This window comes from Salvia hispanica, unplaced genomic scaffold (genome assembly GCF_023119035.1).
Source record: "Salvia hispanica cultivar TCC Black 2014 unplaced genomic scaffold, UniMelb_Shisp_WGS_1.0 HiC_scaffold_373, whole genome shotgun sequence".
In the NCBI taxonomy this organism is placed as follows: domain Eukaryota; kingdom Viridiplantae; phylum Streptophyta; class Magnoliopsida; order Lamiales; family Lamiaceae; genus Salvia; species Salvia hispanica.
Window position 1 is genome coordinate 9,708 of NW_025952106.1, and position 12,629 is coordinate 22,336.

At 39.6% G+C, this 12,629-nt stretch overlaps 2 protein-coding genes across 2 annotated transcripts; one reads left to right on the top strand and one right to left on the bottom strand.

Moving 5' to 3' along the window:
- Positions 1-527: 527 nt before the first annotated feature.
- LOC125199081 (leucine-rich repeat receptor-like serine/threonine-protein kinase SKM1) lies at positions 528-3,433 on the bottom strand. Its single transcript, XM_048097241.1, has 3 exons — positions 3,424-3,433; positions 2,101-3,195; positions 528-559 (listed from the first exon to the last, which is right to left on the bottom strand). Exons 1-3 carry the CDS (start codon positions 3,431-3,433, stop codon positions 528-530), a joined length of 1,137 nt encoding a protein of 378 aa, XP_047953198.1.
- Positions 3,434-7,888: 4,455 nt separating this feature from the next.
- Positions 7,889-10,297, top strand: LOC125199082. Its single transcript, XM_048097243.1, has one exon. The coding sequence runs from the start codon at positions 7,889-7,891 to the stop codon at positions 10,295-10,297; it is 2,409 nt and encodes an 802-aa protein (XP_047953200.1).
- Positions 10,298-12,629: the final 2,332 nt, after the last annotated feature.

Consider the following 12,629-nt stretch of genomic DNA (forward strand, 5'->3'; position numbering starts at 1 on the left):
ACTCGATACCGAAGGCGGCAACGGCGCCGTGAAATGAAGACATTGCCGCCTACGAAAGTTCAATCGGCTGACATCTGCTACACAAATGCAATGTCGCAGCGATGCCTACTTAAAACCTCTCCGGAGATGAGCTGTATATGGCGAGGGGGCAAACAAAACCAAAAAAAAATCATCCGACACAATCGGAAAACAGAGATGGATCTGAAAACATATTCAGATTCAACAACAAATTTGAGAAAACATATTCTCAAAATGAAAAACTCAACCGATTTTAATCGGAGAAAGACAAACTTGGATCATACAAATCCAATGAACAAAGGATACAAACCTGAATCATACAAATCCAGAAACAAAGGATGCAAACTTGGATCATACAAATCCAATGAGTAAACGAAAACGAGACAGAAAACAGATCCGAAATTTCAGATCGGCGGAAATTAACGCCGAAAAGAGAGAAAATAGAGAATGAGAAGCAAAAAAATAACCAATTCAAACAACGAACCGATTCAAACATCTGAACTGAAAAATCAGAGAGATTTGAAGAGAGAAATATCAGAACCTGAAAAAGGATCAACCGCAAATGCAGAGCGGGCAAATTCTACAGCAAACCTCACCAAACAACAACTGCAGTGAGCCGAGCACATACTCTCCGGCGACAAAGCAGAATACCGAAAAACACCAACCCTAGATCTATTGAAATCAAACGAAAAATCAACAAAAGGATATAGGAGATAGAGGTAATCAGAGGTGCGCAGCGGATTTTACGCTCTAATACCATGTTAAAAATGTAGAAGAAATTGGATGAAGAAACCTCCATCAATAGAGGATGAAGAAATTGTGAAATTGGGGAAAACTATCGATAGAGAGAGTGAAGAAGGAAAAGAGAAAATTTCACTATAGACTACATTTTTATTAATTGGTGATTACAAAATACAATGAGATGCCGTATATAGGCTAAAAACTAAATGCTAAACAAACTAATTAATCCTAACTAACTATACTAATCAACCTAACTAATTACATTTTATTTTCAATTTCAACACAAACCGTCATTAAAAAGAATAAGAAATTCACTAAGGATATGCCAAGTTGCAAATTAATAAGTATGTTGCATGTGAAACCATTATTGCCAAGGAATATAAAGCATTGTTTTCCAAGTTCCATGTGAAATCGGTTTATGACTTGTAGTATTTCACCTGAAAAGTTATTGGTTGAAAGTTCCAGCCACCTTCAGACCATTTATTTGAAATGTAAAAAGGATATAAATCAAATTTCTTTACATCTAAAATTGTACTCCCTCCATCTCAAGGAAGATGACCAATTTCTTGGGCGGCACAAGATTTTATGTAACTTTATTTTGTGTGTTGAGAGGAGAGAGTAAAATAATAGAGAGATAATAAAGTAGAGATAAAGGTGTTTCCACTTTAAGTAATGGGTCATCTTAGTTGAGACAAACTAAAAAGGAAAGTGGGTCATCTTCAATGGGACGGAGGGAGTACATGCATATCATGTTGTGAATTAAACTAATGCTCCCTCCGTCCTAAGATAAGCGAAACACTTCTTTTGGGCACTAGATTTAAGAAATTGATATTTAAAGAGTTAAAGAAGAGAGTGGGTGGAGAATAAAGTAAGAGAGATTATTTTATTCTAAAAAGAGAAATGACTCCCTTATAGTGGGACATCAAGAAAAATATGACTCGCTTATCTTGGAACAGAGAGAGTACTCCATATTGTACTCCCTCCGTCCACCATTTATAGAGCCCTTTTGCCATTTTAGTTTATCCACGATTTATAGAACCATTTACTTTATTCCACTTTTAGTATGCAAACCCCACATTCTACCAACTTTTTACACTCACAATCAAATATAAAACTAATACTTTAAATGAATCCCACATTCCACTCACTTTTTCCTTTTTACTTTTTCTTCACAAAGTCAAACAATTTCTTAAAATTCGTGCCGAGTCAAAAAGATTCTTTAAATCGTGGACGGGGGGAGTAGATAAAAGCACCATTTAAATTGTTGGGACATATATAGCCATAACTCAAAATATCCCGAGGAATATAAAGCATTGTTTTCCAATGCAATAGGTATTTCACCTGAAAAGTTATTGGTTGAAAGGTCCAGCTCATCCAAATTTTGTAGGTTTCCTATCTCTGGTGGGATGCTGCCTGAAAACGAGTTATTACAGATATCCAGATACATAAGGTTTGTGAGCAAGCCTATTTCTGATGGAAGTTCCCCACTGAATTCATTGTCTTGAATGTGTAGCCAGATTAGTTGTCTCCAACTCGTGAAGAAAGAGGGCAATATTACACCAGTCAGGCTATTCTCAGATAGTCTCAACTCAGATAAATTGCCCAGATTTGATAAGGATGGTGGCAATGGCCCTGAGAGTGAATTACAGGATAAATCTAAGTCGGTCAGCTTGTTACACAGGCCGAGCTCTCGGGGAATGGAGGAATTAAATCTGTTCATTCGAAGATCTAGTCTTCGGATATTTGTGAGTAGGCCTATAGAAGGAGGGATTTCTCCTATAAACGAATTATTGTACAGCTCTAGATTTTGCAGGCTTGGAATATGGCTTACTGTATCAAAAATGTTGCCAGAGAAGTTGTTGCCGAGGCAAAGATCCTTCAACATGGAGAGGTTAGGGATATTTGTTGACAGGGGGCCTTGAAAACCATTGCTGCTGAGGTCAAGATATTCAAGTTTGTCCAAATTGGTGAACAATGATTCAGGAATTTGGCCTGTGAAGTTGTTTCCATACAAATCAAGAAAAGTAAGGTTGAGGCATGTGGTTATGAAGTGTGGGAATTCCAAGTTGAGTTCATTCCAACCAAGATTAAGGTGAGTTAGGAAAGGGAAAGTGGGAATTCGAGACCAGTCAGGAGTTTCAAAGTAATTGAAGCCCAAATCCAAGAAGCGCACCTTCTTCATATTGCCAATCTGATATGGGATTTCTCCAACCATCTGGTTCATGGAGAGGCTCAGGTATCGAAGCTCTGTCAAGCGCCCAATCTCTGGTGGAATGGCGCCGGTAAACTGATTGTCGGAGAGGTCCAAGAGAGTGAGGCTTGTGAGGTTGCCAAGAGCAGCTGGTACAGAACCGTTGAGATAATTCCCGTTGAGGCTGAAAGTGGTGAGATTCAGCAATGTAGTGAAATGGAACAGATCCAATGTCCCTGCAAGGCCTGCACCGTAGATATCAATCCCAGAGACAGATCCATTTGCAGTGGTTGCTGATGTTTTTGACGGACCAAGACTCGAGAGAAGCAGAAGATGATAGGCTGGATTTCCATCTCATCAAAGCCTCTGCTTCACTTGTGGCTGCTCTTAAAGGACAGAGACACAGTGTTATGAGAGACAGATATGCAAGAAAAAGGTATGTTGTTTCATGGCTGATGTTTTTGTCTCTCTACTCTGCTTCATTTGCCTATTTATATGCAAACTAGGTGATGCCCTTTTACTCAAAATTAAAATAATATAGTACTATTCTCCAATAGAATTATTTCAAAGTCAAGTCAACTGCGAAGTGTGAAATTTCCAAGCTTGTGTTGCCCCACTGGAAAATGAGGGAAGCTTGGTGTTTGAAGGGGTAGAGAAGTAGAAAACTGGTCAGCTTTTGCACTTGCAAAGGAAATATCACACGAATAATAACGTAAACACCGAAACTAAAAATTAAGAGTAAAAATCGAAATGAAAAAATAGGCCAGCTTTGATACAGGCTCAGCCCGAAACTAATTATAATCCGTATAATTAGATTATATAAATTAACTCTAACAATAAAGATTCAAACGTGTTTGAAATGGGTAGACTACGAAACAGTGAGCATGTCGGAGAATTGTAGTGCCATAAACCAGAAGAAATTGCCGGCAAAGCTTAAGGACCCTGGAAGTTTCAACATATCATGTGTCATTGGTGACGACAAACACACGAAGGCACTTTGTGATTTGGGGGCGAGCATCAACTTGATGCCCCTATCCTTCTTTAGGAAGATGAAAATCGGCACTCTCAAGCCGACTAGAATCACGCTCCAAATGGCCGATAGATCTGTCACCTATCCTGAAGGGATCATAGAAGATGCGTTAGTGCGGGTAAATGACTTTATATTTCCCTTTGATTTTGTCGTGCTTGACATGGAAGAAGATAGGAATGTGCCGCTTATCCTTGGTCGGCCATTCTTAGCGACGGGGAAAGCATTGATTGATGTTTCAAGGGGAGAGCTTACCCTTCACATGGGCACCAAGCACCATATATTGTCCATCTACAATGCCATGGGGAGTCCTAAGGTGGAAGAGCTTGCTATGAAGAAAGAGTGCAAAGTTGTGCAAGTTGTACAGGTTCAGAAGGATCAAATGGTAAAGCCCAAGGTCGAGAATATTTCCTTACCACAATGTCTATTTGGCCCATGTGGTGGATTGAGTCATTGCAAAGGAAGACAGAAAAAGCTTAAGGAAGTGAAAGACAAGAAAGCAGAGGCATCGAGCTTACCCGAGTTTGAGCTGATATCAAATGATAACATTGTGAAGAAAATATGGTGGAAGAAGAGGTTGGCAATATCATACTTGTCTAGAAGCGAAGAAGAAGCCAACATCCTCATTAATGGGGAAATGAAATGATAAGCTGTGTGAAGACGTCGAGCCAACGACGATAACCAAAGGCATTATAGGGGAGGTAACTTTTAGATTATTTTCGATTTAGTTTGCCTATCATATAAGTCTCCCTTCTCCACCAACTTTTCAAACTTATTCTTTGCATAGCCTTGAATAAGTTTGGGGAGGGGGGGGGGGTGATATGGTGGATAGTGAGCCTTATGAGGTATTTTACTGCTTTATTTTTGTTTCAAATTGATTAGTTGTCTTTTGTTGCTCTTATTTACGTTTTAGGATAGATTTTTTTTGCTTTAGACCTCCGTGAGTTGTTTTGGTTTTGGGTTGTTGTGGAATTGAATTTGAACTTGTTTGAATTTTGGTTTCTTGGGGTAAAGACTAGTTGTTAATGATAAAAACTTCATCTATCTTTTAAGCTATCACGGTCTTTGACTTAAGAGTTTGAGTAATAGGTGCATAAGTAACGAATTGCTTGTTTGCCTTGATTCATGCTATTACCCGAGTGAGATTTGAGCCAAAACTTCGTTTCTGTGTGATTTATCATATGCTTGTTGTTGTTGCTAGAACTTGCTCCTAATCATATTAAGTCTACATAGTGAATGTGAATTTAGGAGATGACGTTAGACATTTTTTGTTTTCCCCTTCACAAATGTTTATATTTTTGTCTTAATCCCTAGTTAGCCCTCCTAGCCTAAAAAGTATTCCAATGTCAAATAATTGTTAAGTTACCGTCAAGTGATAAGCCTACAAACTTGGAAGCACATATGGGGCGTTGTAAAAATAAAATAAAATAATGGAGGTATAAGCTAGACGAAGTCTAATTGAAGAAAAAAAAAGAAAAAAAAACAATAAATTTGTGGAGGTATAAGCTAGACGAAGTCTAGAAAAGTTTTTGGTTGGGTTTCTAAATAAGTGGGGACCAGATGGGAGGAAGAAGTTTGACAAAGTCTTACTTATCTAAGATTTGTATTGGGAAATGGTGTTTTGTTGGGAGTTGTAGTATGTGGGTATTTGTGCTTCTCATACTTTTCAGCCACTTAAGCCTAAATGTTCCTTACCGTCCAAAGAGCCACATTACAACCTTAATAAAGTCCTTTCTGATTTTAGATTCACATTCACATTCTAGTAGAGGAGAAGTTTGATTCGGAGCAAGCCTATGGCAAACACTACTTGTATTTTGATTTGAGAGTATTATTTCTATACATACACTTTTGAGAGTGACACATATCTTGAGAGAAGCATGAATCCAAGGTGATATACGAGTTAGTAGTAAAAGTGCACTCGACGGCTTGACTTGATAGAATTTATATTGTGATATGCTTTTTTTATTCCATATTCTTTGAAACAATGATGATGTCTAAACCCCTTTCAATCCAAGTCTTCTATTAGTTCTAATTCTTCATTGCTCGAGGACTAGCAATTATTTAAGCTTGGGGGAGTTGACATACTTGGATTTTACATGGTTTTAGAGGGTGGTTATGTATGAATTTGATCATATTTTGTCTATTATTGAACATGTTTATATCTACTTCTCTATTATGTTGGTATGTTGACCATTTTGTTAAGAATGTGTAGAAAAAGGTACAAAATATGTGGATGTGCAGCAGCCTTGCTTTGAGACAATATTTACTGGAGATTTTGAAGTCCAATCAGCCCATAATGCATATCAATCTCTTCTTCTTTGAAAGAGCTTCGCGTGGGTATCTTGCACGCCTCAATCGGAGTTTGGTAGAAGAAGTTATGGCCGTTACAAGACACTGCGCTATCCAGAAACTTACACGCGGCCGGGTGAATTTTTACACTGTAAATTCACCCGGCCGGGTACTGTAATTCTGCGCGGAAATGGCCAGAAAGGGGTCGAAAATGACCACCCGGCCGGGTGAATTTTGCTCTTTATAATTCCACCCGGCCGGGTACGCTATTTTGGCGTATTCTTTTGCCAAAAACGCGATTTTTGATGGGAGATTAAGGGGAAAACGCCTAGGGTTCACATTCATTCGACACATACCGCCTCCATCACTCACACAAACCCCCAAGAACACTTTGAGAAAGAGAATTGAAGATTGAAGACTTCCAATCGGAAGATTGAAGTTGTCATTCCATCGATTCATTCTCACAGGAGTATCTTAATCTTTTATCAATGTATTTCATAGAATCTTTTGTTTCAAACATGGTTTTTGTGAAGAACATGAGTAGCTAAACACCTTTTTGTAGAATTCTTGGTGAAGATGCATTAATTTCATAGTTTTTTTCCAATTGATTTTGTTCTTACCTTGCTCTTGTAGTTATTTGATTATTCTTGGATTTATTCCTTTCAATTGCTTGATCACCACTTGATTGTGTAGGATTAATTAGATTAATCGGGAGATGAAATAATTAATCTGGAAATAGGAATAATTCACACCTTAATGCAATAAAACTCGGGAGAGTTGAGGTTTTGAGTGAGGTCTTTGACCTAATCGAGCTTTTGGGAGTTAGGGGTTTTAGGATTAGAAGGGGACTTCAATCCTAGCACCTAATCTACAGGTTTCTCACCTCGGGAGGGGGTTTAATCTATAATTGTGGTCGACTTAGTAACTCTAGAGACACCAAAAGGTAAGACAATTTGATTGGATAAGAGCTTGGAATTGTGCATCGGATCCTTGAGTTCTACAATTTTCTCCATATTATCTTTTCACCCCGTGTTTATTTGCTTTTACTTGTTTATTTGCTTATTATATGCTTTTATTAGTGTTAGAACAAAACCAAACTTTTCTTGATTCTCTAGATAGTAGTCAACATTTGTTCGTGGTAGTTAAGTTGATACAAATTTGTCTCTGTGGGATACGATACTCTTGCTTGCTAATTGCTACACTAGTCCCCGTACACTTGCGGGTATCTACTTGTGTTAAAATAAGTTGAGTCAAGTTTTTGGCGCCGTTGCCGGGGACAATTTTGTGTCATTATAGCTTAATATCGTGATAATAATAGAGATTACTAATCTAGATTTTATTTGCTTTATTTTTATTTTTATTTTTTTTGAGTTCTCTAATCTTTGTGTTTCCTTGGGCAGGTTGTATGCACACGCGTTCTAAAGGTCCACCTTTAGAGCCAATCGATCTTGAGATCGAAGCATCCAACAGGAAGAGGAACGCACAGAGGAGGTTAAACCAAAGGATTCGGGTATCTTCACCCGGTCATAGGCGTCTACCTTCTCCTATCCAGAGAACTCCAGTACCTAGTCCATCTCCACCTCCGTCACCCATACAGTACGAGCCATAATTCTCCAATCCTAATGGCGGACGAGGAGAACAACACTTTTGAAAACAACAATGAGGATCCCGTTATTCGTCAACTCCGTGAGCAGATGGCCAACATGCAGAGGCAGTTGGATGAGCAGAACGCGAGACCACCAGTTCAGCCCGTGCAGAATCTGTATGCATATAGACGAGTTGCTAATCCACCAATCAATAATGCCGGGATTGCGGCCAACAGCTTTGAGTTAAAGCCGGGATTGATAAACAGGGCAGAAGCACATGCATTTGGTGGAACAGGTTCGGAAGATGCCAACAAGCACTTGACCAAGTTCATACAAATCAGCAACACGGTGAAGGCTAATGGGGTCTCCGATGATCAGATTCGCCTCAGATTGTTCCCTTTTTCTTTGAAGGATGATGCTAGGGATTGGTACGATAGCATGGATCCCAACTCGGTCGAAACTTGGGATGCAATGGTTGAGCTCTTCTTGGATAAATACTACCCACCGAGCGAGGCACTCAAGCGCCAAGCTGAAGTCATCTCTTATGCAATGCATCCTCAAGAGAATATTCACGAGGCATGGAAGAGATTCAAATACCTGATGAAGAGATGCCCCAACCACGGGTTAAGCCCGGGGCAACAGATCGTAACTTTCCACAGGGGAGCCACTCCGGAGGCAATACGCGAGTTGAATATGAGCGCAGGGGGGTCACTCCTTAAGTTGGGAGAAGACGATGCATTAGAGGTGATTGAGAGGGTGGCCTCCAACGATGATGGGTGGAAGAATGAGAGAAGCAAAGCCTACAGGGTGGCGTCCGCATCGGATGTTGACAAGATGGACATGATGTCCAAGCAGCTGGATTTCCTGACTAGTAAGTTTGGCTATATGGAAACAGAGCCAACCGGGCTCGAAAGTGAAGCGGTGAATTACGTGCATCAAGGCGGCAACAATCAGAATTTCAACAACAACTACCGCCACAATCAAGGGGGTGGTAACTTCAACAACTTTGGGAATAGAGCACATCCCAACTTGTCTTATGGGAATCCTAACAATGCCCTACAGCCACCTCCGGGGTTTCAAGTGTCGAATGGACAAGTCGTTGAGCCGAAGAAGAATGAGCTTGGAGATGTCTTGATGACGTTTATGAAGCAGACAGGGGAAATTATGGCCAATTCTGATAAGAGACTGAAGCAGGTAGAGACAGATGTGCAGAGCTTGAGTATTCACATGAAGAGCATCGATACTCAGATGAGCCAGATTTCACAGGCTGTGGGTATTCAACATCAACCGGGCCAGTTTCCCTCACATACCATTGTCAATCCCAAAGACTGCAAGGATTGCAAAGCCATCTGTGCGACCATTCAACCCGATGAAGTGGAAAAAGAGGTGGATGAAGAGACTGCAGAGGATAATGTTGTTGAGAAAGAGAAGAAACAACCTGAACCACCTCGATTGGAGCCATATACTCCTAAGATACCGTTCCCTAGCCGAATCAAGAAGAAGGTTGTGGATGAGAAATTTGAGAAATTGTTGGACATCTTTAGGAAGGTGAATGTGAATATCCCACTAGTAGAGGCTCTGCAACAAATGCCTATGTATGCAAGGTTCCTAAAAGACGTGATCTCCAAGAAGAAAAAGTGGGTGGACTACGAAACAGTGAGCATGTCGGAGAATTGTAGTGCCATAATCCAGAAGAAATTGCCGGCAAAGCTTAAGGACCCTGGAAGTTTCAACATATCATGTGTCATTGGTGACGACAAACACACGAAGGCACTTTGTGATTTGGGGGCGAGCATCAACTTGATGCCCCTATCCTTCTTTAGGAAGATGAAAATCGGCACTCTCAAGCCGACTAGAATCACGCTCCAAATGGCCGATAGATCTGTCACCTATCCTGAAGGGATCATAGAAGATGTGTTAGTGCGGGTAAATGACTTTATATTTCCCGTTGATTTTGTCGTGCTTGACATGGAAGAAGATAGGAATGTGCCGCTTATCCTTGGTCGGCCATTCTTAGCGACGGGGAAAGCATTGATTGATGTTTCAAGGGGAGAGCTTACCCTCCGCATGGGCACCAAACACCATATCTTGTCCATCTACAATGCCATGGGGAGTCCTAAGGTGGAAGAGCTTGCTATGAAGAAAGAGTGCAAAGTTGTGAACGTTGTACAGGTTCAGAAGGATCAAATGGTAAAGCCCAAGGTCGAGAATATTTCCTTACCACAGTGTCTATTTGGCCCATGTGGTGGATCAACTCATTGCAAAGGAAGACAAAGAGAGCCCAAGAAGACGAAGGAAAAGGAAGCAGGAATATCGATCACACCGAAGTTAGAGCTCAAATCAAATGATAACATGGTGAAGAAGACTTGGTGGAAGAAGAGGTTGGCAAGAATGTATCTGCTTGAACACGAAGAAGAAGCCAACATCCCCATTAATGGGGAGTGAAATGATGAGCTTATTGAAGACGTCGAGCCAACGACGATAACCAAAGGCACTATAGGGGAGGTAACCCCTAGTAGGTAACTTTTAGATTATTTTTGCTTTAGTTTGCCTATCATATAAGTCTCCCTTCTCCACCAACTTTTCAAACTTATTCTTTGCATAGCCTTGAATAAGTTTGGGGGGTGATATGGTGGATAGTGAGCCTTATGAGGTATTTTACTGCTTTATTTTTGTTTCAAATTGATTAGTTGTCTTTTGTTGCTTTTATTTATGTTTTAGGGTAGATTTGTTTTGCTTTAGACCTCTGTGAGTTGTTTTGGTTTTGGTTGTTGTGGAATTGAATTTGAACTTGTTTGAATTTTGGTTTCTTGGGGTAAAGACTAGTTGTTAATGATAAAAACTTCATCCATCTTTTAAGCTATCATGGTCTTTGACTTAAGAGTTTGAGTAATAGGTGCATAAGTAACGAATTGCTTGTTTGCCTTGATTCATGCTATTACCCGAGTGAGATTTGAGCCAAAACTTCGTTTTTGTGTGATTTTATCATATGCTTGTTGTTGTTTCTAGAACTTGCTCCTAATCATATTAAGTCTACATAGTGAATGTGAATTTAGGAGATGACGTTAGGCATTCTTTGTTTTCCCCTTCACAAATGTTTATATTTTTGTCTTAATCCCTAGTTAGCCCTCCTAGCCTAAAAAGTATTCCAATGTCAAATAATTGTTAAGTTACCGTCAAAGTGATAAGCCTACAAACTTGGAAGCACATATGGGGCGTTGTAAAAATAAAAAAAATAATGGAGGTATAAGCTAGACGAAGTCTAGAGAAGAAAAAAAAAGAAAAAAAAACAATAAATTTGTGGAGGTATAAGCTAGACGAAGTCTAGAAAAGTTTTTGGTTGGGTTTCTAAATAAGTGGGGACCGGATGGGAGGAAGAAGTTTGACAAAGTCTTACTTATCTGAGATTTGTATTGGGAAATGGTGTTTTGTTGGGAGTTGTAGTATGTGGGTATTTGTGCTTCTCATACTTTTCAGCCACTTAAGCCTAAATGTTCCCTACCGTCCAAAGAGCCACATTACAACCTTAATAAAGTCCTTTCTGATTTTAGATTCACATTCACATTCTAGTAGAGGAGATGTTTGATTCGGAGCAAGCCTATGGTAAACACTACTTGTATTTTGATTTGAGAGTATTATTTCTATACATACACTTTTGAGAGTGAGACACATATCTTGAGAGAAGCATGAATCCAAGGTGATATACGAGTTAGTAGTAAAAGTGCACTCGACGGCTTGACTTGATAGAATTTGTATTGTGATATGCTTTTTTTATTCCATATTCTTTGAAACAATGATGATGTCTAAACCCCTTTAAATCCAAGTCTTCTATTAGTTCTAATTCTTCATTGCTCGAGGACTAGCAATTATTTAAGTTTGGGGGAGTTGACATACTTGGATTTTACATGGTTTTAGAGGGTGGTTATGTATGAATTTGATCATATTTTGTCTATTATTGAACATGTTTATATCTACTTCTCTATTATGTTGGTATGTTGACCATTTTGTTAAGAATGTGTAGAAAAAGGTACAAAATATGTGGATGTGCAGCAGCCTTGCTTTGAGACAATATTTACTGGAGATTTTGAAGTCCAATCAGCCCATAATGCATATCAATCTCTTCGTCTTCGAAAGAGCTTCGCGTGGGTATCTTGCACGCCTCAATCGGAGTTCGGTAGAAGAAGTTATGGCCGTTACAAGACCACTAAGCTATCCAGAAACTTACACGCGGCCGGGTGAATTATTACACTGTAAATTCACCCGGCCGGGTACTGTAATTCTGCGCGGAAATGGCCAGAAAGGGGTCGAAAATGACCACCCGGCCGGGTGAATTTTGCTCTTTATAATTCCACCCGGCCGGGTACGCTATTTTGGCGTATTCTTTTGCCAAAAACGCGATTTTTGATGGGAGATTAAAGGGAAAACGCCTAGGGTTCACATTCATTCGACACATACCGCCTCCATCACTCACACAAACCCCCAAGAACACTTTGAGAAAGAGAATTGAAGATTGAAGACTTCCAATCGGAAGATTGAAGTTGTCATTCCATCGATTCATTCTCACAGGAGTATCTTAATCTTTTCTCCATGTATTTCATAGAATCTTTTGTTTCAAACATGGTTTTTGTGAAGAACATGAGTAGCTAAACACCTTTTTGTAGAATTCTTGGTGAAGATGCATTAATTTCATAGTTTTTTTCCAATTGATTTTGTTCTTACCTTGCTCTTGTAGTTATTTGATTATTCTTGGATTTATTCCTTTCAATTGCTTGATCAC

What these genes read in the sequence shown, in the direction of transcription:
- LOC125199081 (XM_048097241.1), bottom strand. An exon ending in TTCAACCAATAACTTTTCAG is followed by an intron (nt 560 to 2,100) that starts GTGAAATACCTA and finishes ATCCTTTTTCAG; the next exon opens with GTTCTGATATTTCTCTCTTC.
- LOC125199082 (XM_048097243.1), top strand. Translation starts at nt 7,889, where the DNA reads ATGGCGGACGAGGAGAACAACACTTTTGAAAACAACAATGAGGATCCC.